Genomic DNA, 26413 nt, shown 5'->3' on the forward strand with positions numbered 1-26413 from the left:
TTGGAAATGCGATATAATTACAAAATATTTCTTTCTTTCCTTAATGTCATTTTCATTATATTAATATTATATCAGTATTGATGATTACTTTACTTACGATTAAATAAAATTATTATCTATGCTGCCTTAAAATACTTGCTCAAACTTTGATTGAACCAAAACTACCTCTTGAAATACTGAAAAGTGGTTCTGGCAATCCCGTAGTAACCTGGGTGGTGGACATTCGACAGCCGGACAGAATTGTCCTCCTGTTTATTATGGCCGAATGCATTAAAATGTTTTTTACCGTCTGGAATGGGTTAGTCGTGTATCAAAGAAAGCTTAGCTAACTTAAAATGTCAAATTGGTAATCATTTGCTACTTCCGATGATTCCACTTGTCAAATTTGAGAGTTTTATCGAAATTTTCATCATCAAACTTAGTTATTAATTTGTAACTTGACTGTATTCATTAATTTAATTCCCAGAGTAAGTCGAGTAAGAAAATTTTTATCGTTCAATACTTGAATGAATAAACTGTATTGTTTAATTACTTTCCTAGTTCACTTCTTTAAAATAACGAGACTTAAAGATTTAGGTTAAACTGAAACCTGGAAGTAATTTTTCATTATTGAAGCAATCAAGGAAAGAAACAAATGTCAAAATACAGAAAGAGAAAAATAAACTGAAAAATAAAACACATCGGAATATGGCTATTGCAATTAGTTGAAAAGTTGTAGATGTCAGATAATGTTGCTTGAATGTCAGTTTGTTTCAATGGGTTTTTTATTAAAAGTCAGGAATTGAATGATCCATCAATTTTTTAAGCATACCGGAAGCCATGCTGCAGGAAAAAGAAAAGAGAAAAAAATTATTAAAGTTTGCACAAATCGATATACATTAATTCATATAAAATATGACGCAGTTTGATTGGGGATAATCAAGTTATTGATGTTTTTCTATACACTACCTTTTAACCATGTGATCGAAAATCATTGAAGGCATAATGGTTAGGGTGATAACACGTTCGTTTTCCTCGATGATTTGTCGAATGGCTTTATCGTTGAGACCGACGACATTTTGTCCATTAACTTCCAACAAATGGTGTTCAATTAATAAACCGTTACGAGCTGCTGACGAGTCTTTGACTATGTGAGTTATTTTGCCATCCTTGAAGGCAAATCCAGTGTGACCGTTACTATCTTTATGGAGAGTTATTGTGCGCTCGAATGGACGATCTCGAACAACAATGTTGATTCCATTCACTGGTGATTTACGGATAATATCATGAACTTTCTCCATAGAATATCCAGCAACGTTTTCATCGTTAATTTGCAAAATCTGATCACCGAATCGGAGTCCAGCAAGAGCTGCAGGGGAACCAACGTTGACTAACACAACAAAAACACCCTAAACAAATGATTCAGAAAGTTCATTTTTAGTATTGTGATAAAAATATGACGCAAGTAAATGATAAATTATTTTATCAGTTTGAAGCTATTAATGAAAATTAGCATGAAATGGTCAAGACATTCAAAGGTTAATGGACTTGTATGCTTTTTGAGAAATACATTTGTACTCTGAATTAGAATGTAAATACTGGTTTGTATTTTTGAATTAAACAAGAAGTGAGACAAGATTAAACGAACTGTGCATAAATAGATTGTCTCAGCTTGATGAAATGTTTCTAATAATGACGCAATATTATTATACATTATATTGATATTTCAGCTTTGGAGTGCAAGCTTTAGTTAGATAAACTAGTGTCATTTCATGTATTATTAAACTCTTTATGATCTAATAAATTATTAAACCTGAAGTTCTGAGAATAAACGAGATGAGTAAGTCAACTCTGATATCGATGTTCATGTAGATAAAGTTTGAATACAAAAAGTTGTTAGCAAGTATTAAGTAAAATAGTATACAGTCTACATTGTATGAAAAATTTGTAATACGCAAAAAAAGATGCACAGTTGATCAAAGAAATTCTTCTCATGATTATCTAGACTAAAAGTTTAGAGGCATGGAAACCAGATAAATCAGGAAATCAAGCAAATCAGCTAGTAAGACAACTGACTCATCTTAATAGATAATAGAGTAAAATTTCTGTAATCTCACCTTATTTAAAGTTCGGACTCGAAGTCCAACTTTACCATTTTTATCTTTACATAGAGTGAGTTGACGAAGACCATGAGTGACAGCAGCTCGTTTAAGGCCTACGGATTCACCAGAAAGAGGAGCAACCATATTAGCGCTTCCAGGCGATACTGAGACCAAACTTTGGGAAGATAAATTTGCCACAGTATTGTTTGGACTAGCAACTAGAGCAAGCTCGGCTGAAGATAGATTAAGGCCCATATACTCGTGAAGATCAACCAGAGCTGGGTACATGTGTAATTCATTCTGCTCTATTCGCCTAGAGTCAACAGGGTATGGTGCTGAAGGAGATGTTGGCTGGTGTGATGAAGCGAATGGTAAAAGAGTAGGATAACCTCCTTCGGCTGATGATGAATTGGCAGAAACTCGAGTAGCAGTGTTTATTTGAGCCTGAGTAAAAAACAAAAAATAAAATGATGAGCCAAGAGGTCAGAAAATCAAGACAAAGAACCATGAGAGGATGAGGTGCAAAGATTGACATGATACAGAACAAAAATGACACCAGAAAAACTGGGTCGGTTTGGTAGAGAAAGAAGACTAATTGATCTGAAGCATTGGAACAAATCAATGGATTTCTTTGTGTCATTTGTTTTCATATAGAAGGAAGAAAATTAGAGGAAAAATGAAGGCTTAACGCAGAATGACAAACAATATTAAAAGCATAAAAATGAAAGGGGACTAAAAAGGAAGAGGAGGTGGGAGATATAATTTAGTTATGGTTCCACTAAACAAAATAAACAAAGATGATACATGGAAAAGGTTGTTTGAAATGTAATAATCAATCAAATTTACTTACTTGGATCATTTGATCCGTTTTCATATCTTCAAGGGAAGGATATAAAGACATTTTAATAAGATTTGTAGAATATTACGACAGTATCAATATGTTATTTCTAGAAGATTGGCACAATATTGTGTGTTTCTCGCAATTGTTGTCCACAGGTAAACAGAATAAACAAACAATGAAATAATAACAGAAATTCAGGTGAAAATAACGGTGATTTCAACGCCTCTATCAAGTAAATCTATCGTCTGACAAAGAAAACATCAAAATGACTAGCAGAGAGTCTCTTTGGTTATTCCCTCCTCATTTTTTCCTTTGACAATTGAAGCGCAACATTCAATTACTAAATATTTTGATAATTAATTTTATCTTCTAACGACGAAGGAAAAATGGAATTTTTCTCAATCAAAAATCATCTTTATTCATGATATCACTGTTAATTCCTTTATCAAAACAGGAGGCTGAACATTCTTGAGGTTAACTGTTGTTTAGCTTTAACCATTGAAACAAAATCAATCATGGGAAACATGGTTAACCATTAAAAGCTGATTTTCACAATCATGATTCAACGGAAGCATTAATTGACTTTTCGGTAAATTAGGCGATTAATTATTCAACCATTAAAATAAAATTAGCTCCATAGGATGAAGAGGCCACATTTCAACACAATTTCAAATCTAAAAATAATTTATTTCAACGATTGTTGATTTTTTAATTGTTTTTTTATTTTTTGGACAATGAGAATCTATTTTTAACAAAAAAAAAGTTATATTAAGTTTCACAAGGCATTCCATTCAAGATAAACAAGACTGAGTTTCTAAGGAAATTGTATTGTCTTGTATGAATAAAATTTGTCACAGCTATCAATCTTAATAGAGATTGTCAAGTCATTTTTGGTTTAAATTGTTACAATGAAATCGTATAAATAATTTGTCTTAAGTTGCTTTTTCTTTTACAACCTTCAAAAATCATGATATCTTTTGGAATGTCCATTTTGACAGGGCAAGGTATATCATTAATATTACATTAAATTCGTTTTCCTTGTTATATTTGTTTTCTTCATCTGTATAGGTGTTTCTTTATCAGTTTTTGTTTTGTATCTAAACTGAATAATGATTTGAAAAATTTGATGTTCAAAAAATTTGAAAATTTCCAAAAAGGCGAAATAATTAATTTGATATGAGTTTAGCTCAGCAATGAGGATTTCAGAAATTATGCAAATTTCACTAAGATTTTTTGGTCTAGATGATGATCCTGAGTCTTGGTCACTCTATTTGGGTGAACTTTTTGTATAAGAATATAAGTTAGTTGAAATTGCAAGAATTTTAAGCATTAAGTAGAGTTGATGATTCAAAATGAGTCAATTTTTTCGGGAAAAGTGCTTCAGATCCATCGATGAGTTCAGTAAACAATTCATGACGAGCAGATGTTAATTTCTTGGATGATTTCTTTTAAGTGTTCCTGAGATAGCGGAGACATGAGTTTGATGGTGATGATCATGGAGGTAATGATGGCGTTAATGCAGGTGGTGAAGACAACAGTGAAAGACGGGTAATTGAGAGAGAAAAAGAAGCCAAGCGTAACGAAAAAATTTTTGAAGGCAAGATGTGTTATTGAACGATATAATCTTTATAATTTTTGAAAGATTTAAGTCGTTTTTTGAGAACCTTGACTAAATCAGAGGGTTGAAATAAAAGTGAAATATCTTTACCAACGGCATTCAATCGATCACGTATTTCACTTCCTTTGAAAAATAAATTTAATGGCCTATTGTTGATTTCAGTGATAACCCAATTGCAATCTTTACCTTTGGTTTGATCGACGCAAGGTGCTCTATCGGTTAATCCATTGCTTGCAGCAAGACCATCAGGAATCACTTGGATTACTTCGGCAGTATTCCCATCACGAACAATTCCTAAATCTTGCCCCTCAAAGTCTCGTTTAAGAACAAAAACGAAACCATAAGGAACACGACTCAATATTATCTCAACGATTAAGGGTTGAGTTTTCATGAGCCGAAGAACTTGACATGAATCATAAACTCTTTCACCACAAACACTAATTAAACAGTCACCAATGTGAAAGGTATTATGTAGTTGAGGATACATTTTCTGTTTCCATCCAGCAATCCAAACTTTACCCAACCAATCTACTAAGGCGATTGATTCGTTGCAATCTTTTTTACGAACCATTACTTTAACACCATCTTTATGAGCAATCTCTTTTTGAAGACGTAAAATTTGTGATTCACGAAGAGATAATAAAGTACAGTCAGAAGTTAATTGATCTATTTGACCAAAACTATTGCTACTCATAACCCTTGAATTTTCAACATCTTCATAAGGAGGAGGCCCTTCTTCATGAGGTAAAACTGAATTTCGAAATGATAATCCAGATGATTGATTGGCAACAGGACCAAAGATTGGTTCATAATTTATTTGCACTTCATCCGGAATATCACCATAAAGAGATTGCGTTGCTGTGAATGATTGGCCAGAAGAATTGATTGCTGACCTGGGAGGAGGTGGTGGTGGTGGCGGTGTCGATGGAAGAGATTGATTGAGGCTTGTTGTCGAGGATCTTAGATTGACTGAAGATCCATTGTTTATTGACAAAGATGATGAAGTAGGTGTTAAAGCTGTTTAAAGGATGGAAGAAAGAAGAGTGTTAACCTTTTATCAATTTGATTGAAAATATGAGGAAACTTTACCTCTAGGCGGTGTAATAGGAGCTTGAAGTTGTGAATGCTCATTAGGTGAAGGAGGGATTGGTGGTAAAGGTCGTGAACTTTGATTACTTGATCTAGGCTTGAGAGTGAAATTAGGTTCTTTAGTGTAATAATTATCTTGAGGACCAATTATATTCATCTGTTTCAATTTTGTTTTTATACAATCAATCCATTCATCCATTGATTGACGAGTTGGAGCCACCAGACGAATGAGTTGACTTTCTAGTGTTATTGAGAACTCAAAGCAGTTTTCTTTTTCATCAATCACAATTGCAGGACATAGATGTAAACAGCCTTTCAGTGAATAACAATAGGTTGGTTTAGCTATAACACTTGAAGGTTTTTCACTATACAGCTCAAGAAACGGGTCAACCTCATTCATGATAGCAAAAGTAACCCAATATTTAACAGGAACCTGTGTTACTTTACAACCTTTAGGAACATTACTAAAATATTTGAGAAATCCACATTTGTATACATCTCGGATTGTTTGACTCCGAGGAGTTGGTGACACTCTGCTTCCATTCTCCATTTATATTGAAATACCAAAATATACGAGCAAATTGATAATAAATAACTTGTATTGGTAACACTAGTGTGATTAGGTTAAACCTCGGAGTAACCACGAAGTTGAGAATATTTACTATTAAATGTGTTCCATAAATATCACCTCATGTTCCGATTAGAATTGTTGAAATGGTCAATTGGAGTATAGATCTTCAAATGATAGATGTTTTACCACAATCCTTTAACCAAAAACCTGATAAAAAATGAGGAAAAGAATTAGAAAAATTGATTGAACAGAAAAGGGGAAATAAGGAAATGGAAAGAAACATAAAACCAAGCCAAATCAAATAACGTGATAAAAATACAGGATACTCGAACTTACAATGATTAACAATATCTAGTCGAACAGAAGCAAGAACGAAATTCAATCAGCTAATGATGAAAAGATTAAATATACATTAAAGACAAACCATAAACAACCATCAAGATGGAAAGACTAGCGTGAAACTGATTCACCTTAAAGCTACATGTGATGGATAGAAGGAGGCAAGAGTTTAAATTTACTTACAGTGTATATTATTTGAACCAGTCAATCAAATGGGAGCAATCAAGATGTTGACAATTGATGAAAATTCTTATTTCATTCAATAAAAATAACAATTGACTGCAGCAATACAATAATAGCAAAACAAAATTACTAACTTAACAACTGTGAGTTACCTAGGTTACATTAAACAAAAAGAAAGAAGCGCAATATTTGGAACAACTCGGATTTATCTGAAAAACTCAATAAAATTCATTTCATAATCAACCCAATTCAATCAATTCAGCTCAATCAATATTTTTGATCACCACTCACTCAACCAGCTTAGCGTGAAAAGTTGAAACAGCAACATCTCTTCAGTAAAGATAATGTTCCAAGTTGACATGAAAATGTCTTGTCCAGAAATGAAAATAATTTAATATTGTCATCAACAAATCAAGATGATAAATTAAGTCTTTCAAGCATGAAAGAATCAGAATCAAGTGAACTCTTTGAATATATAAGCCTTAATGTTTAAGAAATGAATATTAAGTAATTCATTTCAGTAGCCAAAGCATCAGTTTTTTCACTGAACACAATAAAAATATGTTGTCATATTGTTATGCAGCTAATTGTACAATTAAATTATGTTTAATCGTTAAACTATTACATACCGTCGTTTCAATTTGATCTTATTTAAGGTAAACAGGAAATTAACTTACCCAGAATAATCAAATAATATAATTGATGTAGCCAAGGTTGGTTTTAACATTTCTTTATGACCATTCACACAAATCTGTTGAAAACGAATACAATGGTTGACAAATCGCAAGTTTCCAACTCAAGGGTGAAAATGGAAGGGAAAAGAGTCAATTCCGTTTATTTTACTGGTTTAAAGGATAATACAAGGGAAATCATTGATTTCAGCTGATTTGGCTAGCAGAATAATTAGTCTGTTACAATTTAATAACAATAAAGAGTGTAACAAGAAATGGTCAAGGTTAAGAAATAGCTCAATGATTGTATCCGTTATTGATACGCTCTGATTGAATAATTTGTCAGCTACTAAATCTATTTCAACTATTTTAGTTAAATTCAATGATCATTGAATCAATTAAAGGAGTCAGGGAATGGAGAGAGAATGAGCGAGTGAGTAAACTGTTCAATTGTTTAACTCTCATTTTGAGCGCCTTTGCAACTGTCATTATGCTCTGCCAACTCTGGCCAGGCATTTGATTTTAGTTATTTTGTTCGTTCTTCTCGCCTGTTTCTTTTAATCAATGTGTTACTGAATACCAATTCTTTATTCTGTATTTGGTTTGTTTTGTTAATTTAGTGATATAACTGTTTCTGTGATAAAAAAATGTCAACTCTAGATATTCAACCAGAATTGGATCCTATTGAGACAGCAAAATTAGCGTCTCCTGCTAGCTCATCTTTACCATTTCATGTGCTCATACTGAGGATTATTTTAAGTGTTCTAGTATGTTTCCTTGGTTATTATTATTTGTACAAAAGAGCTCAAGCAATGAGAAGGAGAAACCAAATGGTCGATAAATTACCTGGACCCAAATCGTTTAACCCATTGATGGGAAATTTACCAATAGAGATACTTAAATATATTGGCGCTGACTATGAAGCTTCAAAGGATCTTTATTACAGTAAGTAATTTACTTTTGATAAATTGTGGAGATTTGTTTTAACAAATGTTGGAAACAAATGTTATTTATTATATTTTACCCAATTCTAATTTCTTTCTCGTCTATTACCTTTAATATTGTGATTGTCCAGTGCTTTTAAATGCAGTCCGTGGTTACACTCAAATTTATGACTCGGACAGGATATTTCGACTTTGGTTAGGCTGGGAACCTGTTGTTATTCTATGGAAACCAGAGACAGTTGAAACAATTTTATCCAACAACTTTCTCCTCGATAAATCATCTCAATATGATTTACTTCACCCATGGTTAGGAACTGGTTTATTAACATCAACTGGTAATAAATGGCGATCTCGAAGGAAACTCTTGGTTCCAGCATTTCACTTCAAGATTCTACACGATTTTGTGCCTGTTTTCAATGAACAAGGAAGCATTATGGTTTCAAGATTAAGAGAAATCGCAAGATCTGGTGAAGCAATCGACATTGTACCCGTTGTTACTGCTTGTACATTGGACATAATCTGTGGTAAGTGTTTACAAATCAATCTAGATTGATCAGTGATTACCTCTCTAATCCTAAATTTTACTATGGTCTAGAAACCATAATGGGAGTATCGATTGGTGCCCAAAACAACCCTAACAATAGTTATTGTCGAGCTGTTTATGAGTAAGTATAAATTACATCAAATGATACGGAATGCTCCAAGTACCTGAATTTTCTCAAAAAATTGAATCATTCTTTAATTTTACTTTTTAAATTTATTTTTCAGAGTCGGAGAATGTTTCCTTGAAAGATTGATGCAACCAAGTTATTGGCCAGATGCAATCTACTATCGTCTGGAGCGAGGTAAAGAGTTTAGACGTAAAGTTCAGCATCTTCATGATTTCACAATGGGAGTTATTCGAGATCGTAAAGATGAAATGATGAACAAGCAAGGGAGACGACAATCTACAATCAGTTTGTCAACTGGTTCAGGTGAACCCATTTCATTGTCAATGCCAGCTTCTGGTGAAAGAAGGTTAGCCTTCATGGACTTGCTTTTGAAACATCATATCAATGGTGGTGAACTATCGGAAGAGGATATTCGAGAAGAAGTAGATACATTCATGTTTGAAGGCCATGACACTACAGCCATGGCAATGTCTTGGATAATTTATCTTCTTGGCCACAACATGGAAGTACAAGATCGCCTTGCATTGGAAGTTGACTCGTTATTTGATGATTTACATTCAGAAATGAGAAACGAATCCAATTCATCATCAACAACTGAAATTACTTTGGATGCTATTAAACAGCTTAAATATTTAGATTGTGTTGTTAAAGAGGGTTTGCGACTTTGCCCATCGGTTCCGTTGATCGGTAGATCAGCCACTGAAGATATGACCATTTCAGGTCATGTTGTACCCGCTGGAACAGTCATTTATTGCTTCATCTATCAACTCCACCGAGATCCAGAAATTTTCCCAGATCCTGAAGTATTCAATCCTGATAGATTTTTACCTGAAAACTCTGGTGGTCGACATCCATTTGCTTTTGTCCCTTTCTCAGCTGGACCACGAAATTGTATTGGACAAAAATTTGCTCTTGCTGAGCTTAAAATTGTCTTAGCTCGATTGATCCGCCATTATCGATTTGTTTCCCTCGATCAACCTGATAAAGTTTTATTCACTATGGAAATGGTTCTTAGACCTAAAGTTCCAATCAAAGTTAAAGTATACGAAAGAGTTTTCAATCGAACTCCTTACGGGTCATTGAATATGGTCCAATAAGCGAAATAACCATTTCATTCTAATTTTTAATCATTCTGATCTTCTAACTTCAAATTTAAATCAATCAAATAAATTTATTCTTGTTATTTACACTGCGTTCATTCATTTTTTTCACACTGTCGGACAGATCCCTTTGTTTACTCTTGGGTTCATGATCTGAAGTTAATAGCTACCTTTTGATTGAAATATATTTATAATAACTAAAGAGTTGATACTAAAATAACAATAAACACAATCGTCACATTTAACGTCGACAAAATGGGCAAAACCGAGTTAGATAAAATTTATTTCAAACTTAGACTCTGTCAGTTTGTAGCGACATAAAAACTGAGACATAAAATTTGAAAAATTCTATGATCAATAGTTTTGGAGAAAATCGAGTTCGAAGTTGAAACTTTGCTCGCTTTTTGTACGATTATGAATCTTGATTTTGGTATGAAAATCATTTTCCTGGTACAACTTTTGGTACTCAATCAGAAAATGAACTAATATAGAGAAATAAAATTTTCCCTTTTCTGTAAAACAGATTAGTTCGAATTTTAGTTGAACTGACCGCATTTCTTAACCATAAGAGTTAGAGAGCTAAAACTTATGATTTGGTCATAAAAATAGACAGTACACATCATAGATCGCATATTTTTTTCACTTCGTAAATAGTTCTCTTGATTTTGGATATTAGTATTGAAAATTTGAACCTTAATATTTCGAGAATAATTGCACCTACGACCGACATTCTTTGACCAAACATTAGATATTATTACGGGCAATAAAAAACTGACAAACATGATTGAATACCGATGAAAACCTGAGATAATTGATGCAATAATTGAAATATAAAACAATACATAGTCTTACGACTAGAAAAGCAAATTTCTTTGCATTCAATAGTGTAAACTTATGATTATACAGACACAATAATTAAGATGAGTGCTGTCAAAGCTCTAATATTTGAGTTGAGAATTAAGACTTGGTGATTAATTGTGGTAGCATAAAAACTGTGTCCATTAGTGCTTTCAACCAGTATCTAAGATCGATGGTTTTCGCAAGGACCGAGGTCAAAGTTTAAACTTCGATTCGCTTCTGTTCAATTATGGAAGCACATTGAGCAATGCAACTCATACCGATAATGTATCTTTTGATGTTCAACCAGAAAATGCAACGATTTTGATCAACAAAATTTGCTTTTCGAAATAAAACAGTTAAGTTCGATTCTTAGTTAAACCGGGCTCATTCTGCGACCTTAAGATTTAGAGAGCTTAAATTTATGATTCGTGCATAAAAATAAGATGTACACATCATAGACTGAATTGGTTTTTCATTTCGTCAATAGTTCTCCTGATTTTGGCCATTGGCTTCGAAACTTTGAACCTTAATATTTCGAGAATAATTGCACCTACGATCATCATTCTTTGACCAAACATTAGATGCTATTATGATCAATAACAAACTGACAAACATGATTGAACACCGGTGAAAATCTAGACTTATTGATACAATAATTGCAATATAACACAATACATTGTCTTGAGACTAGTAAAGCAAATTTATTTGCATTCAATGGTGTAAGCTTATGATTAAACTGGCGTAACAATCAAAAGAAGTACTGTCAAAGCTCGAATATTTGAGTTAAGAATTTAGATCTGGTAGTAAATTGTAGCAACATAAAAACTGTGTCCATTAGTGCTTTAAAAATATTTCTCTGATGGACAGTTTTCGCAAGAATCCAGGTCAAATTTGAAACTTCGATTCGCTTTTGTTCAAATATGGAAGCAGATTTCATAATGAAGACTCATTCTAAAGGTGTTAATTTTGATGCGCAACCAGAAAATGCAAAGATTTTGACAAATAAAATTTGCTTTTCGAAATAAAATAGATAATTGCGATTCTTGAATAAACTGAACGTATGCTGTTTCCGCGCGAGTTAGAGAACTAAAATTTATGATTCGTATATAAAAATTGTCGTTAAACAGCATACATTCAATAATTTTTTCTGTTAATCAATAGTTCTCATGATTTTGGGCCATTAACTTTGGACCTTAATATTTCGAGAATCATAGTACCTAAAATTTTCATTCTGTAAAAAATCATTAGATTTGATATTGTTCTATAAAATATTGAATTTCTGATCCTTCAAGATAGTCGGAAGAAAATTTATAGCATTTTATTTGTTATGTTACCAAATTTTAGACTTAATGCATGAAGGTAAATGGTTTTGCAAACACAAGTCTTCTTTCATGTTAGAAGGAAGTTAGTTATTATATAAATCAGCCCAGATTTTCCTCGTTACTCAGTCATGTTTGTCAGTTTATAATAGCCTCTAATAAAATCTAATGTTTGGTCAAAGAATGATAATCTTAGGGGCAATTATTATCGAGATATTAAGGTTCAAATTTTCGACGCCAATGGTCTAAATCAGGAGAACTTTCGACGAAATGAAAAACCAATTCAGTCTATGATGTATAGTTTCAATTTTTATGCAAGAATCAAAAATTTAAGCTCTCTAACTCTTACGGTTGCAGAATGAGGCCAGTTTAACTTAGAATCGAACTTATCTGTTTTATTTCGAAAAGAAAGTTTTACTTAGTAAGATCTTTGCATTTTCTGGTTGAGCATCAAAAGTAACATTATTGGTATGAGTTTCATTGCTGAATCTGCTTCCATAATTAAACAGAAGCGAATCGAAGTTTAAACTTTGACCTCGGTTCTTGCGAAAACTGTCCATCAGAGAAATATTTTAATAACACTAATGGACATAATTTTTATGCTACTTCGATTCACATATGCATTAGTGACATTAAAATATTTCTCCGATGGACAGTTACCAAAATCAAATACATTTGCATTCAATAGAGCAAGCTTATTATTAACTAGACATAGCAATCAAAAGAAGTACTGTCGAAGCTCGAACATTTGAGTTAAGAATATCTAATTGATGGCGAATTGTAGGAGTATAAAAACAAAACACATTAGTGCTTTTAAAATATTTCTGCGATGAACAGTTTTTGCAAGAACCGAGGTCGAAGTTTAAACTTCGATTCGCTTTTGTTCCATTATGGAAGCAGATTCAACAATTTAACTCACATCAATAATCTAACTCTTTATGGTGAACTTGGCATTGCACTTATTTTGCCGGACAAACTTTTATATTCGAAATAAAACAGATCAGAGCGATTGTAAGTAAAACTGGCCGCATTCGGTAGCCATGAGAGTTAAAGAGCTTAAACTCATGGTTCATCTATAAAAATCGTCGCTCTTCATCGATGATTAAACCTTTTTTTCATTTCATCAATAGTTCTCTTGATTTTGGCCATTGGCATCAAAACTTTGAACCTTAATATTTCGAGAATAATTGCACCCACGATCATCATTCTTTGACCAAATATTAGATATTATTATGGGCAATAACAAACTGACAAACATGATTGAACACCGGTGAAAATCTGGACTTATTGATACAACAATGAATATATAACACAATACATAGTCTTGCGACTAGTAAAGCAAATTTATTTGCATTCAATAGTGAAAGCTGAGTGTTAAACAGACATAACAGTCAAAAGAAGAACTGTCAAGGCTCGAATATTTGAGTTGAGAAATAAAACTTGTTGGTTAATTGTAGAAGCATAAAAACTGTGTCCACAAGTGCAATTCAAATATTTTCCAGGTGGATAGTTTTCGCAAAAATCGAGGTCAAAGTTTAGATTTCGATTCGCTTTTGTGCAATATTGGAAGCAGATTCAGCAATGAGACTCATTTTACTAAGGTAAAGTATAATGCTCAACCAGAAAATGCCCTTATTTTACTAAATAAAATTTTCTGTTCGAAATAATACAGATAAGTTTGATTCTCAGTTAAACTGACCGCATTTCGTTATCATGAGAGTTAGAGAGCTAAAACTTATGATTCGACTATAAAAACTGGTAGTGCACATTATAGAGCGCATTATTTTCTCATTTCATCAATAGTTCTCTTGATTTTGGATATTAGCATTGAAACTTTGAACCTTAATATTTCGAGAATAATTGCACCTAAAGCCAACATTCCTTGGCCAAACGTTAGATGTTATTATGGGCAATAACAAACTGAAAAATACGACTCAGGAACGAGCAAAATCTGGGCACATTTATGCATTAATTAATATCTTTCTAGCACAATACATCTTTCTAGTAGAAAACCAAATAAGTTTGCATTCAATAGTGAAAGCTTATTATTAACTAGGTATAACAATCGAAAGAAGTGCTGTCAAAGCTTTAACATTTGAGTTGAAATTTGAACCTTGGTGATGAATTGTAGAAGCATAAAAACTGCATCCATTACCTTCATTAAGAAATTTGTAAGATCGATGGTTTTTGCAAAAATCGAGGTCAAAGTTTAGATTTCGATTCGCTATTGTTCAATTATGGAAGCATCTTGAGCAATGAAACTCATTTTACTGGCGTAACTTTTTATGGTTAACCAGTAAGTGCACTCATTTTAATAGATAAAACCCCATGTTCGAAGTAAAACAGATCAGAGCGATTCTCATTTAAACTGACCGTATTCTTTGACCGTAAGAGTTAGAGAACTCAAACTTATGATTCATCCATAAAAATTGACTGGGTACATCAAGGAACAAACCTTTTTCTCACTTCATCAATAGTTTTCTTGATTTTGGCCATTAGCAGCGAAACTTTGAACCTTAATATTTCGAGAACAATTGGACCCACATTAATTATTCTTTGACCAGATATTAGATATTATTATGGGCAGTAACTAACTATCAAACATGGATAAGTAACGAAAAAATCCGGGCTAATTGATACAATAGTGAATATCCTTCTAACACAATATAAGATTTATGTTTGCAAAACCATTTACCTTCATGCATAAAATCTAAAATCTGGTAACATAACAAATAAAATGCTATAACTTTTTTTCCGACAATCTTGAAGGATCAGAAATTTCTTTATATTATTGACCGTAATAAAATCTAGTGATTGGGCGACGAAAGATGCTTGTAGTAGCTATAATTATCGAAATATTGAGGATGAAAATTTCGATGCCAATGGCCAAAATTCAGAGAACTACCGCTTAATTGAAAAAACTGTTCAATCCTCGGTTTGCACAAAGAGTTTTAATAGACGAATCATTGGTTTTAGCTCTCTAACTCTCATGGTTACAAAATGCGGCCAGTTTAACTTAGAATCGAACTTATCTGTCTTATTTCGAACAGAAAATTTTATTTAGCAAAATAAGTGCATTTTCTGGTTGAGCATCAAAAATTACATTCTTCAAATAAGTTTCATTGCTCAATCTACTTCCATAACTGAATAAAAGCGATTCCAACTTTCAACTTCTAACTCGATTTTCTTGAAAACTATTGACTAGAGAAACTTTTAAATGGCTCGAATGGACTCAGATTTTATGTCTCTACAAACTAACAGAGTCTAAGTTTGAATGAAATTAATCTGAATCCGAATCGGCACAGTTGGGTCAATTTGTGCATTAATGTGACAATTGTGTCTTTTCATTAACAAGCTAACAAAAATCATCATAATAAGGATCAGTAAATCAACAAAACTCAATCAAAGTTCAAATTTGACCATAAGAAGTGAAAGAAACATTATTTTTAGCTTTGTAATTGACTTTTTATTTAGTTGAAAATAATCAACATTATACATAATGTTATTTGTTGTTTAATTACATAATTACAATTAGTTTTACAGAATAGACTTGATAAATTGTCCATAAACTTCGACAAAAATTTCGTTTAGTATTATACATTTACAATGGATAGTGAACTTAACAATATCTAATCACTTTATTTTCTGAATAATTTTTGGGCAATTTATATTATTCCATCTTTTGGTTAGCCACTACTTTGACCGACTAGGATAAAGACATGATGATTATAGAATTGACTGGACATTAGATGAGATAGAAATTCAGGTTTCTTATTTGTACATTCATCGCAATAACCAATGATTTTGATGACAATCACAGACTCGCATATTTGGCTCTGAAAAAATATGAAATAAAAGCGATTAGTTGGTTACTCCAGACAAATTGAGTTATAAACCTTACCATTTGTGTCTAGAAGAGTTGTTTCAACTATTGACTAGATGCTCTTTTGTGGGTCCTTTTCACTCCTTTAGTTGAATGGTGATTTATGATCCGATTTACTATCTATTGTGTTCAAGCAATTATTTCAAATCATTCGGAGTCTCGCAGATAATTGACGCAATTTAGCAAGTTATAACAAAACATTTACAAAACCAACAATGTAAAAATATTTTGTTTTAGCTAAGCCTTCCATCACAATAGACAGTTGAGGAAGGTAAAGGTGATTGTTAGCAAAATTATTGGACTAATGGACGATCCTGAACTTCTGTGCATTTTTGATTGTTTAAATGGTGTAACTGTAATGGGAGAAGAAATACAACAATTAATTGACAATGTTAATGTTAATGTTGAGTTTTATTGTGATTGTTAAGGTAACTTACTTGAAGCAGGTTTCCATATCTTTTTAGCTGGAGGATCAGATTGGTACCAATGAGGGTTGTTGTCATTGAATCCCAACATGGACTGAATTGGACGAGGAATATGATGAGGTAAAGGTTGAGCTATCGGTTTAGTCGAAACAGTTCTTAGTGCTGGTTGAAATGATGGCTGAGCTTTGTGCACTTGGTATATCCTATCAGTCCTTAAAGGCCAAGGAGCTTTTGTCGTTGTAATGATCCGTTGACAAGCCACTAATAATGAAAAGTAAAGATAATTGTTGAATACAATGAAGAAATTAAGATGAATTAATGGATAATCAAATGTGACTTTTATATTGATCAAGATCAATTGGCAGGATGATGAGTGATTATATGTTAACTGGTTAATGGGTCTTTGGGAACAAGGGTCTAGTTTAAAATTGGATTCATTTAAAATTTTCATTTACAATTGAAAATGATTAAAATTGAATGAAGCTCATCATTTCCGCCATTTCATTGAACTTGAAATAAGTGAACCGTTCACTTGCAAATGGTTATTTTATTTGATTAACAATCTAATTAGTAATTACCTTGCTTTGTGATTTTCATTCCAACAGTTAATGGATGTTCAGCTCGAATACAATTTTCACCAGCTTCTCTGATGTAAGCAACTTCACCATTACCCAAGATTTTACCAGCCTAAATGTGATCATAAATTGCAAGAGTTAATATCATGTGATTGAAAGAGTTTTATATTTCAATTGATTTCCAATCAACTAATAATTTAACAATAATCAGTTGATGATACTTACAAAGCATTGATATCCAGTTGCGTCTCTGCGTTGAGTGAATGTATAAAGGATTCCGTCTTCTTCCCAGTTCCCTAAACACCGATATTCACGCTCTGTAATTGATTAAAGATAATTGTTATTAAAAAGGTGATTTTCATTAAAACGAATCTACATGAAAAAGTTTGACCAAAATGGTTGAGTTGGTTTGTTGATTAAGGAACTGTGGTTAAAGTGAATTAATGCAAAAATTAATCAGATTTTAAATTCAACGAACCATTGAATACAATTAAAATGAACTCAACTCAACTCAGATTGATATCGCTATTTGATTGTGTCCTTAAATATAGTTAACTCAATTAACTTTTACAAATGAAAGACTCACAATGAGATTGGGTTTGGTCAGTTTCAATGAAATGTTGAAATGAAAAAGATGAGAATTATCATGAAAATTATGGTTAAGATGAAGATGATTACAATGATTATGATGATGTTGCTGATGATGGTTCTGATGATGGTGATGGTGATAAAAAGTGAATTAAAATCAAACGAAAAATAATGATCTAGATGAATATGAATATAATAATAGCAATTGACAGTTAACTCTACAATTACACCAATTTGTGTGTCTTATTCAACCAACCAAACAATTTTGTCATTAATTTCAAATACTTTACAATTTATCATTCAATTAATAGAAACTTTATTCAAGAAAAAACTGAATAAAATGTTTCCTTTTTTTGGGTCAAAAAAGTTCAATTATTTTCTCATGAAAATAGTATTTACCTTCAAAAACATGAGATGCATTTTCACAACTGGAAACTGAATGATACATTATATCAGGATTATTACAATCAGATGATACTTTTGCACATAATCCAGTTACATTGGGAACGATTCCTGTATAATCACCGGTAATTGGACAAGGAGTTTGAATTGTAACGATTTTACCTGGAAAACAAGAAATGGTTCAAATTTAGAATCAAATTTAAAATTAAATCAATTTATTTCATTTGTTAATTAACTTACGTCCTTGGGTTATCCAATTGTTTGATGTAAAATGTTGATCATCACATAAATGAGCCAATAAATTAGGACTTGATTTGGCACCGAATTGAAACTCAAGTGTATTAGCTGATCGTCTTTTCATCCAAACACAAGTGTAAAATGATTCACCGCTATTTAAATGATTAATGGAAAGGTTTGTAAGTAAAACATTCAAATCAAAATGAAAATCAATAATTTCACCATTTTTCTGGTTCATTCAAACCAAAAAAACAAATCATTTTTGGCAAATTGTTGGTAAACTGAAATGAAATTGTTGATCAATCAGCTGAAGCATTGGATTCATCGACTTACCATTGAGTTGAACTGTGAACAATGAATCTATCATTTGGTGTATTTGATTGTCTCATTATACATTTTGATGTTAATGTCCTGTAGTTGTTGACCACATCTTTAAACTTGAATTGATTTCCATCGATTCGACTTCGATCCCATTTTCCTTGAGTCCAATCAGGAAATCGACATTTGATGCTCTCAGTAATCGGATATCGAGTCATTATTTTATCACCAATTGCTGTTGATTGACAATAAACAAGAATTGAGTTAATTAGCTTTGATCAATTTACTCTTTCAATTAGAAATGGCTTCAAGTCATTCAACTAACGTGTAAGTGTAAATGAATGAAATGCACCAATTTAAAGTCATATTTAATTAACAGAACTTGAGATTGTTTAGCAAGCTCTTGACAATTTACTAATTGGCAAATAACTGACCATTAGTATCTGATAATTATTAATCAAATAAACAAATAACTTACTTGGAGTCAATGTTAATGTTTCATATCCAATCCTTGCATTAACGAGATTGGTTGAGCAAGTTGAATCAGCTGAGAGTGAGACATAAATTTGTCCGTTGGTTGAGTTTTCCCGAAACATCTAAAATTAAAACAAATATTTTTATAATTAGTTAACAGTTTTAATTGTAAATTAATTTGTGCTTTTAAATTATTTTTATTTGTCAAAGATCAAGATTTGATCTAAAGTGACTCTAATTAATTTATGGTTAATCAATCATTTATATCCAGTCTATAACAACAACGAAAAGGGAAAGCCTTTTGTGCTTTTGTGTCTCCTTATGAACAGCTTATTGTCATCATTCAATAAAACTTTCACTATCAGACTCAACCAGAATATATTGTATCATCAAAAAAGCTCGATTGTGAACAATCAAGACAACCAACCTTGTGATAATAATCAGTAAACTGTTGATGGACTAATATTGATCAACAAAGCAAGTTATGAGAGTTTATTACTCAATAAAAAGTATGGCAACGGGTTAAGGATCAATGCTGTTGTTACACCCATTGAAGTGTTATAACAAAATAAAGGATTCAAGTAAAGACAGTCAAGAAACAATTCAATCAATTGATGTTCAGCAATTACAACAACAATCACTGTTTAACTATCGATATTACAATATATAATATTACCAATGAAACCAAGAATCCATGAAGAAAAAGAAGGAATCTCTAACTTAAAGATGGACTGGCTGAAGCTTAAAAACCGGTGTTGGTCAACATAATTGTATTTTAATAACAACAATAATCAATTCTAGAAGGCTTTTAAGCTGGTTAAATGGTTAAATCGATTGCTTTAATGGAAAGTTCATCTTATGTATTATATAATATATTAACAAATTCCTAGTTCCTATTGAACCGGAAAGTCTTGATCATCTTTCACTTTAAACTAAAAGATTATTTTGCCATTTCGTTTTCCCTTTATCAACTTATTCCTTTCAATTCAGTTTCTCATGTTGATCATTTTTTACGAGTTGGTTGGTTACAGTTGATGATGATTAAGGAATGGTAAAGAAACTGATTAACATTGAAAGGAAATTGGTTAAAATGAATTGGACCTTCAAAGAGATTTCAAGTTGAACCATAAAGAGCCTTCAGCTATGAAAAAAGGCCAAAAATATTCAACAAAATCGGTATAAAATGGAAACAGGATTGGCCTATGAGAACCTCAAATTCATCGGGAATTGGCAATAATTTATGATTAACTTTCAAGATAGAAACGCCTTGATCAATAAACAATGTTGTTCCAGTTTAACCAACTTTTACTTGTGAACCAAACATTGATCAATATTGACTGTTAATGTGTACATAATTATTAACTAGTTGTAACAAGTAAGTAACAATTTGACAATTTACTAACAATTATTTTTAGTTAATTCAATGGGTAAATCAAGTTTAACCATTAATATAAGCTAATAATGCCTGTAATAATTAAACATGAAATTATGAATTAACCAGTGTAACAAACAAGAAAGCATATCAATAGCAATAAACAATAACAACTCAGATACTTTACAATGTAACAATGAATTTTCACCATGAAGATGCTGATGATGATGATGATGATGATTATGATGGGTAATCGGCCTTTTCTTGCTCAAGTGTAAAACCTTTCAATAATAATATAATGATAATGAATGAATGAATGATATTGTATAATAATGAAAAATCTCAGGGTGTTTCATGTTTATACGCATTTAGAGTTAAAAAGCATATCGAAAATTGATATTACAGAAGGAAGGAAATAAGCATTTGAAAGATGATTTTTCTTCTTCTTTTGCTTTCTTTTTCTTCTTAATTCACCATTGCACTCTCACTTAATCATAATCATAATCATCCTGATCATTTACCAGTTTCATGATTGACAATCATCCTCATCATCATAATGAAAATTTAAAAATGAATTACAGTGAATTGAAAATGTATAAACAAGACTAACATTGTAAGAAGATATTCACAGTTGGATATTATTATTATTATTATTATATGTTTCAACGGAAATCCTAACATTTATAAACTAATAAGTTGACTATTTTTGTGCTTAAAACAACTCATTAATTGAATATCAAGTCAAGGCAAGGCCTAGTCTGAGTATTAATAATAATGCCAATGAAAGACACTAACGATCCTTTAACCAATATCTCAGTCTAGAGTTGAGTTGAGTCTATGGTTGAGTCAATAGACTAACCCAAGTAAGGTTCACCCTCCAAGTACATATTAAATGAGACACTTCCTGTAAAGCACCTTTTGTCATCTTCAACCCATTTCCGTTTTTATATTTGAAACCAACGGATAAAGATGATGATTAGTATTAAAATAATGTCTTTTTGTGCACTTACTCCACATCGATATTTTGGTCTATTTCTTGGTTCCGATGAAAGGTCCATTAGAGCGATGAATCGGTCACTTCCTCCGTTAGTATTTTCCCAGTCACCCAAACATTGAAATTGGATTTCTGTTGAAACAAATAACATTTAATCAATAAGTTTCAATAATGAAAATGATGAAAGAATGAATATTTATTTCTTCTTTTCTTACCTTGATCAGGAATTGATTGGCATTTACGGAAACGAGCTGAAAGGACATTCCCTTTTGGACAATTTGATATATCGGATGGACTTGAAGTACATTGGTCTTGACCATTGTTTGTTGTATAAGTCAACTTATAACGACCATTAATTGGACAGAAAACCTTTTCAATTGTTTCAATATTTTCTACTGGAATATGTTTACCTGGTAAATGAAAAGTTGAATTAATATCATGATGATGAACATGATAATGATGATAATGAGTTTGATGATTATGATGAATATGAAAAGTATGAAAAGTATGAGGAGTAAGAAGGAGATGAAGATGAAGATGATGATGAAGTAAACATAATCAATGTATATTATAACGAGAAGAAACAGGTTATTTATGAAAGTTATTAGATGATAATGAAATGAATCAAGTAAGTTAGTTAATAGAAGCTCATTTCAATTTCAAAAGGTAAGTCTATTATTGTTGAAATCGTGATCTAAACAATCACAATATTAATTGCTTATCTTTTAATTTATTAATAGTTAATGAAACCTTATTTTTGTATTTAAAGGAATCCATATCAAGGTCAAGTCAACTGGATTAACAATCAATTAAAATTGAACATTTGGAGGAACAATCAAGATTCAAGATAATTACGAAGAGGAAGCAAAAAAAGGAATGAAAAAGTAGCCAAAACAAGTAGTGAAAAGGACTGAAAATAACTACAAGAAGGACCCAAAACTGGCCATTATATTCCTATGAATATTATGACAAAAAATGTTGATCCTGTGAAGTTACCGGAAGCTATAAGGTTGCAAGGTGCTAACACTAACAATGTTTGGGAACAATGAATGTTAACAGGAAATAAGGTTTGTCAATGAGATGAACCCCACAAAATATGGACAGGTTTTTATGATGTGAGAAGAGGCTTCAATGTCTATTCATAAATATTATAATATAACAAGAAAAAAGTGACAACCAAAATGATAATAATCTCGACATGATCAGGGAGTGAAAACACAAGTATTTTTCCCTTGTTTCTCGTATAATATACATTGAAGGATAAATTACTTGAAGAATTGCTATAAATATAAATTGTAATTGTAATTAACTTACGAAATAAGATTAATTCTAATGTTGATCTATTCTCTTTCAGAGTTTTATCGGTTGGACAAGTGGCCTTAGCAGCTTCAACATTAGTGTAACATCGAGCCAATCCTTCAGCATGTATTTGTAATATATTACCAGTTTTAAGTGATAAATGTAAACATCTCATACAATTTGTATCTGGTCCAGTTGAGTCAGTTAGGATAACATTGGATCCATTGCGTTCATGACATGAACCCCATGGTGATATGGCATCAGCTTCAATGGTAATCTCCGAATATGTGACTTCATTTGAAGAAGATGATGAAGATGAAGCTTGGGTTTGCATCATAAAAGTACCTTGATACTCTATGGGAAAGTAACAGGTACAGTTGTAACCTGTGATGATAAGAAGAGGATAAAAAGTGGATGAGAAACAACATGTTAGAAGAAGAAAGAAAGAGAAGGTTAAAGAGAAGAAGATGAAGAATGTGAGGTGAATAAAGAAAGAGAAGAAGAGAAGGAAAGAAGAAGAAGAAGATGATGATAAAATGAAGCACCAAAATCAACATCAACAACAAAAAAAAGAACAGGAAAAAAGTACAATCTTTGGTATTTTCTAGTTTACGCTCTTCTTTTGAGACTTTTTTTGGTGATAGACGGTGAGTTGTGAGAAAAGGTGAATAAGATGAGAAGGAGGAGAATTGAGAGAAGATTAGAAAGAGAAGAAAAAATGAAGAGAAAAAAAGAAAGAAGAGAAAGAGAGGAAAGGCAAGTGAAGGAAAAAAACAAGAAGCAAAAAATTCAAAGTATGAAGTGAATTGAAAAAAGTCCATTCATAGATGACAATATTGCAGGTTAATTCATAGAAACCGTATTTTAGGTTAACTCTTGAATAATGGATTCAAGTATTTTTTGTGTCTCAACGGCAAGGGATTCAATGATAAGGTAATTGATATCATTTTATTTAAATTGCACTTTTTTCAGTATAAAAAATATTTCAGTTGTTATTATATTTTGATAGTTTGAGCATTAATCTTGTTTCATTTATTAAACTGACTTTCAAATATCCATTTAGGATAACTGTTTATTAGTTAAAATTGTTATAATTTAATTGGAAATATTGAAGATTCTTTTCTCATCTTTTGATTAAACTTTTAATCCTAAAATAAGGTTAATTGCTCGATTGCAATTAAATCGTTAACCATAAATAAGTTGCCAATGAATGAAACAATTTCAACTTGAAATGTTGGAATGAAAAGAAACAAAAAACTGATTGAAAGGTGGATTTACTTGATTAATGATGATTAATAAACTTACCTTTAATTGTTAACAACAAAACTAGAATTGTGTACAATTTAGAAGCAATTAAATAATCCATTGTAATAATAATTTTCACAAAAATCCGCAATTTGATTGAACACAATGAAAGCAAAAAGATAATCCAAAAAATTAGAGTTTAAATGATAATCAAAAAGATATCGACTATTGGAAGACAATTAATTGTGACAAACCAATCAATTTAATCATTGATTGTGTTGACCATTAATTGGATCTTGAATTATCCATTAAAAGATGAAAAAAGTTACTCAAAGTAAAAAAGAAACAAAAATTAGACATTTTTTCATGTTATTACAAAAGTTGAGTTTAGTTGAAGTTTGAATGTTAGTAAAGCACTTTGAGTTATAAAACAAGTTACGTTAAGGTTAAGTTATTTGGAACTGAGAACGACTTTAGACTTGGATTGACGCTCTTTAAGCTCACTCATAATGTGCGCAACTCACTCATGATGATAAGAAAGAGAAGAAGAATGAGAAAGAAAGAGAAGAAGAAAGACAGAAATGATGATGATGATGATGATAAAGCCTCACCTTACTGTCAAACTTGTTTTCATTCATACTTTTCTTTCTTTCTTTTCGTTCTTTCTCTTCTTTCTTCAACTTACAAACCATTCGCCACCGATGGCCCAAACACCGTCCAAAGATCCTCACCATCATCATCATCATCATTCCCATCATCTCTCTCTCTTTCCCTCTCTTCTCTCTTCCATTATCTTCATTCCTCTCTCTTTTCCCATTCATTTTCAATATCATCTTCTTACTTATTTTGTTTCGCTTCGACTATTTTGTGTTTCTTTTCACTGACATCAACTAACATTATCATTATTATTTCCTCTGATTCAACTTAATTGCTCGTTTTCAGTTCAATTAATGAACAATTTAAATTGCTATAAACTTCAACAATTTCATTTATTATTTGATGAATTTGATTTATTAATTAAAGTCTATGTGAGTTTATTTTACTTGATAATTTACAATCAGAAACAATCAAAGCTGATAGAGTCTTTGAACCATTAATCTTCATGTTGAATCTGCATTAAGTTGTCTCATTGACTTGCAAATACATCATCATTAGTTAATCAATGGTTAATCTCGTTGTCAAAAACAAAATCATCTGTAAAGAGTTGACCAAATGCTGGTGATTGATTAAATATTCAAAGAGTCAAACTGTTTCCACTCAAAATTGGGTTAAACACGATTGACATTTTCTGACCTTCAACCGTTCACCTTAAACTGATGTCGACCAAAACCAGAAAAAAATAACCCAAAAAATAGTCCAGATGTGAACACTTATATTAATAACTTTTCATTATTTATGTTAACTCATAAAGTAAATGGCACGAGACTCAAAATATAACACAGATATTTGCATCTATTTATAAATACAACTTTAAAGGCTTATTGGGTTAAACCTCGAGGGTTCAACTTGGACGGAACCAACTTCCGTCAAGATTAACCGACAATGTTCATGGATTGAATGTCTCAAAATATCACCCACAATAGATAGGAATGATAATTACAACTATTATAACTGTTAAGCATAGTTAATTGTAATGGTTATTATAATGTCTGCTCTCTTTTACAAATCAACTGTAAATTGTCCAGTTATAGCATTGGAATGATGATTAAAAAAGGCAAGAGAGTAACAATTGACGGATATTATCATCACCATCACCAACACCATCACTAGCACCATTGTAATTATCATTATCATCAACATTGTCATTATCCTCCATCAATGGGTTAAAATGTTGACCAAAAAATATACTTTCTGATGTTTAATAACAAAAACACATTGCATAAAGTAACCCTCAGGCCTGGTCAAATGATGATAATCATTTTAATGATGTTTAAGTCCACTGTTGATGGTATTGCAGCACATATTTATACTGATTATTATCATGTAAATGTTGATGTTATTTAAGATACAAAAAAGAAACAAGTTGAAATTGAAATAATCAACAGTAGACAACATCAACAAAAGCTAATAAAGCAAGCAGCTTCAATGTAACAGTTTTTTACCGTCAATAAACACAAACAAATGGTTAAACAACAAATTGATTTCAAGTTGCCATTTCCACCTTCAATTAATTTCGTTTACATTGTCACATTTATATTGATGGTTATCATTACTTTGATACTTCTAATGAACAAATAATTAACAAATAAAAAATGAAAATAATTGACTAACATTAAAAAGTGTGATGAATAAATAGCCGAGTTTAATGGCGCATTAATTGAAATGAAAACGCTT

At 31.6% G+C, this 26413-nt stretch overlaps 4 protein-coding genes across 7 annotated transcripts; 1 reads left to right on the top strand and 3 right to left on the bottom strand.

Moving 5' to 3' along the window:
* Positions 1–571: 571 nt before the first annotated feature.
* LOC107365363 (syntenin-1) lies at positions 572–3174 on the bottom strand. Its single transcript, XM_015932858.3, has 4 exons — positions 2932–3174; positions 2097–2525; positions 949–1388; positions 572–822 (listed from the first exon to the last, which is right to left on the bottom strand). The coding sequence occupies exons 1-4, from the start codon at positions 2980–2982 to the stop codon at positions 768–770; spliced, it is 975 nt and encodes a 324-aa protein (XP_015788344.1). The 5' UTR covers positions 2983–3174; the 3' UTR covers positions 572–767.
* Positions 3175–3588: 414 nt separating this feature from the next.
* Positions 3589–6886, bottom strand: LOC107365342 (uncharacterized). 2 transcript variants are annotated; one of them, XM_089267704.1, is made up of 4 exons: positions 6723–6879; positions 6537–6586; positions 5630–6407; positions 3589–5557 (listed from the first exon to the last, which is right to left on the bottom strand). In XM_089267704.1, exons 3-4 carry the CDS (start codon positions 6177–6179, stop codon positions 4530–4532), a joined length of 1578 nt encoding a protein of 525 aa, XP_089123830.1. In that variant the 5' UTR covers positions 6180–6407; positions 6537–6586; positions 6723–6879; the 3' UTR covers positions 3589–4529. The 2 variants fall into 2 exon arrangements, with proteins under 2 accessions (XP_089123830.1, XP_015788333.2); XM_015932847.3 differs by lacking the exon at positions 6537–6586 and having other exon boundaries at positions 6723–6886.
* A 1154-nt stretch (positions 6887–8040) lies between these two features.
* LOC107365376 (cytochrome P450 4C1-like) lies at positions 8041–10105 on the top strand (the record flags this gene model as incomplete). The annotated part of the gene is given in 4 exon segments (NM_001323140.1): positions 8041–8337; positions 8579–8861; positions 8933–9002; positions 9106–10105. Coding segments are annotated over 4 exon segments (1650 nt in total), but the record flags the coding sequence as incomplete, so codon positions are not given.
* A 5570-nt stretch (positions 10106–15675) lies between these two features.
* Positions 15676–26389, bottom strand: LOC107370001 (uncharacterized). 3 transcript variants are annotated; one of them, XM_089268499.1, is made up of 14 exons: positions 26182–26389; positions 24140–24407; positions 22850–23218; positions 21751–21945; positions 21552–21667; positions 19174–19291; positions 18711–18930; positions 18381–18529; positions 18138–18302; positions 17376–17467; positions 17154–17262; positions 16588–16836; positions 16169–16503; positions 15676–16103 (listed from the first exon to the last, which is right to left on the bottom strand). In XM_089268499.1, exons 2-13 carry the CDS (start codon positions 24198–24200, stop codon positions 16400–16402), a joined length of 1947 nt encoding a protein of 648 aa, XP_089124625.1. In that variant the 5' UTR covers positions 24201–24407; positions 26182–26389; the 3' UTR covers positions 15676–16103; positions 16169–16399. The 3 variants fall into 3 exon arrangements, with proteins under 3 accessions (XP_089124625.1, XP_089124626.1, XP_015793462.2); XM_089268500.1 differs by having other exon boundaries at positions 24140–24160; positions 26182–26311; XM_015937976.3 differs by lacking the exon at positions 24140–24407 and having other exon boundaries at positions 26182–26316.
* Between the last annotated feature and the right edge of the window lie 24 nt (positions 26390–26413).

Source organism: Tetranychus urticae, chromosome 2 (assembly GCF_039701765.1).
Source record: "Tetranychus urticae isolate SD_2017Ah chromosome 2, NJAU_TeUrti_SD_1.0, whole genome shotgun sequence".
In the NCBI taxonomy this organism is placed as follows: Eukaryota; Metazoa; Arthropoda; class Arachnida; order Trombidiformes; family Tetranychidae; genus Tetranychus; species Tetranychus urticae.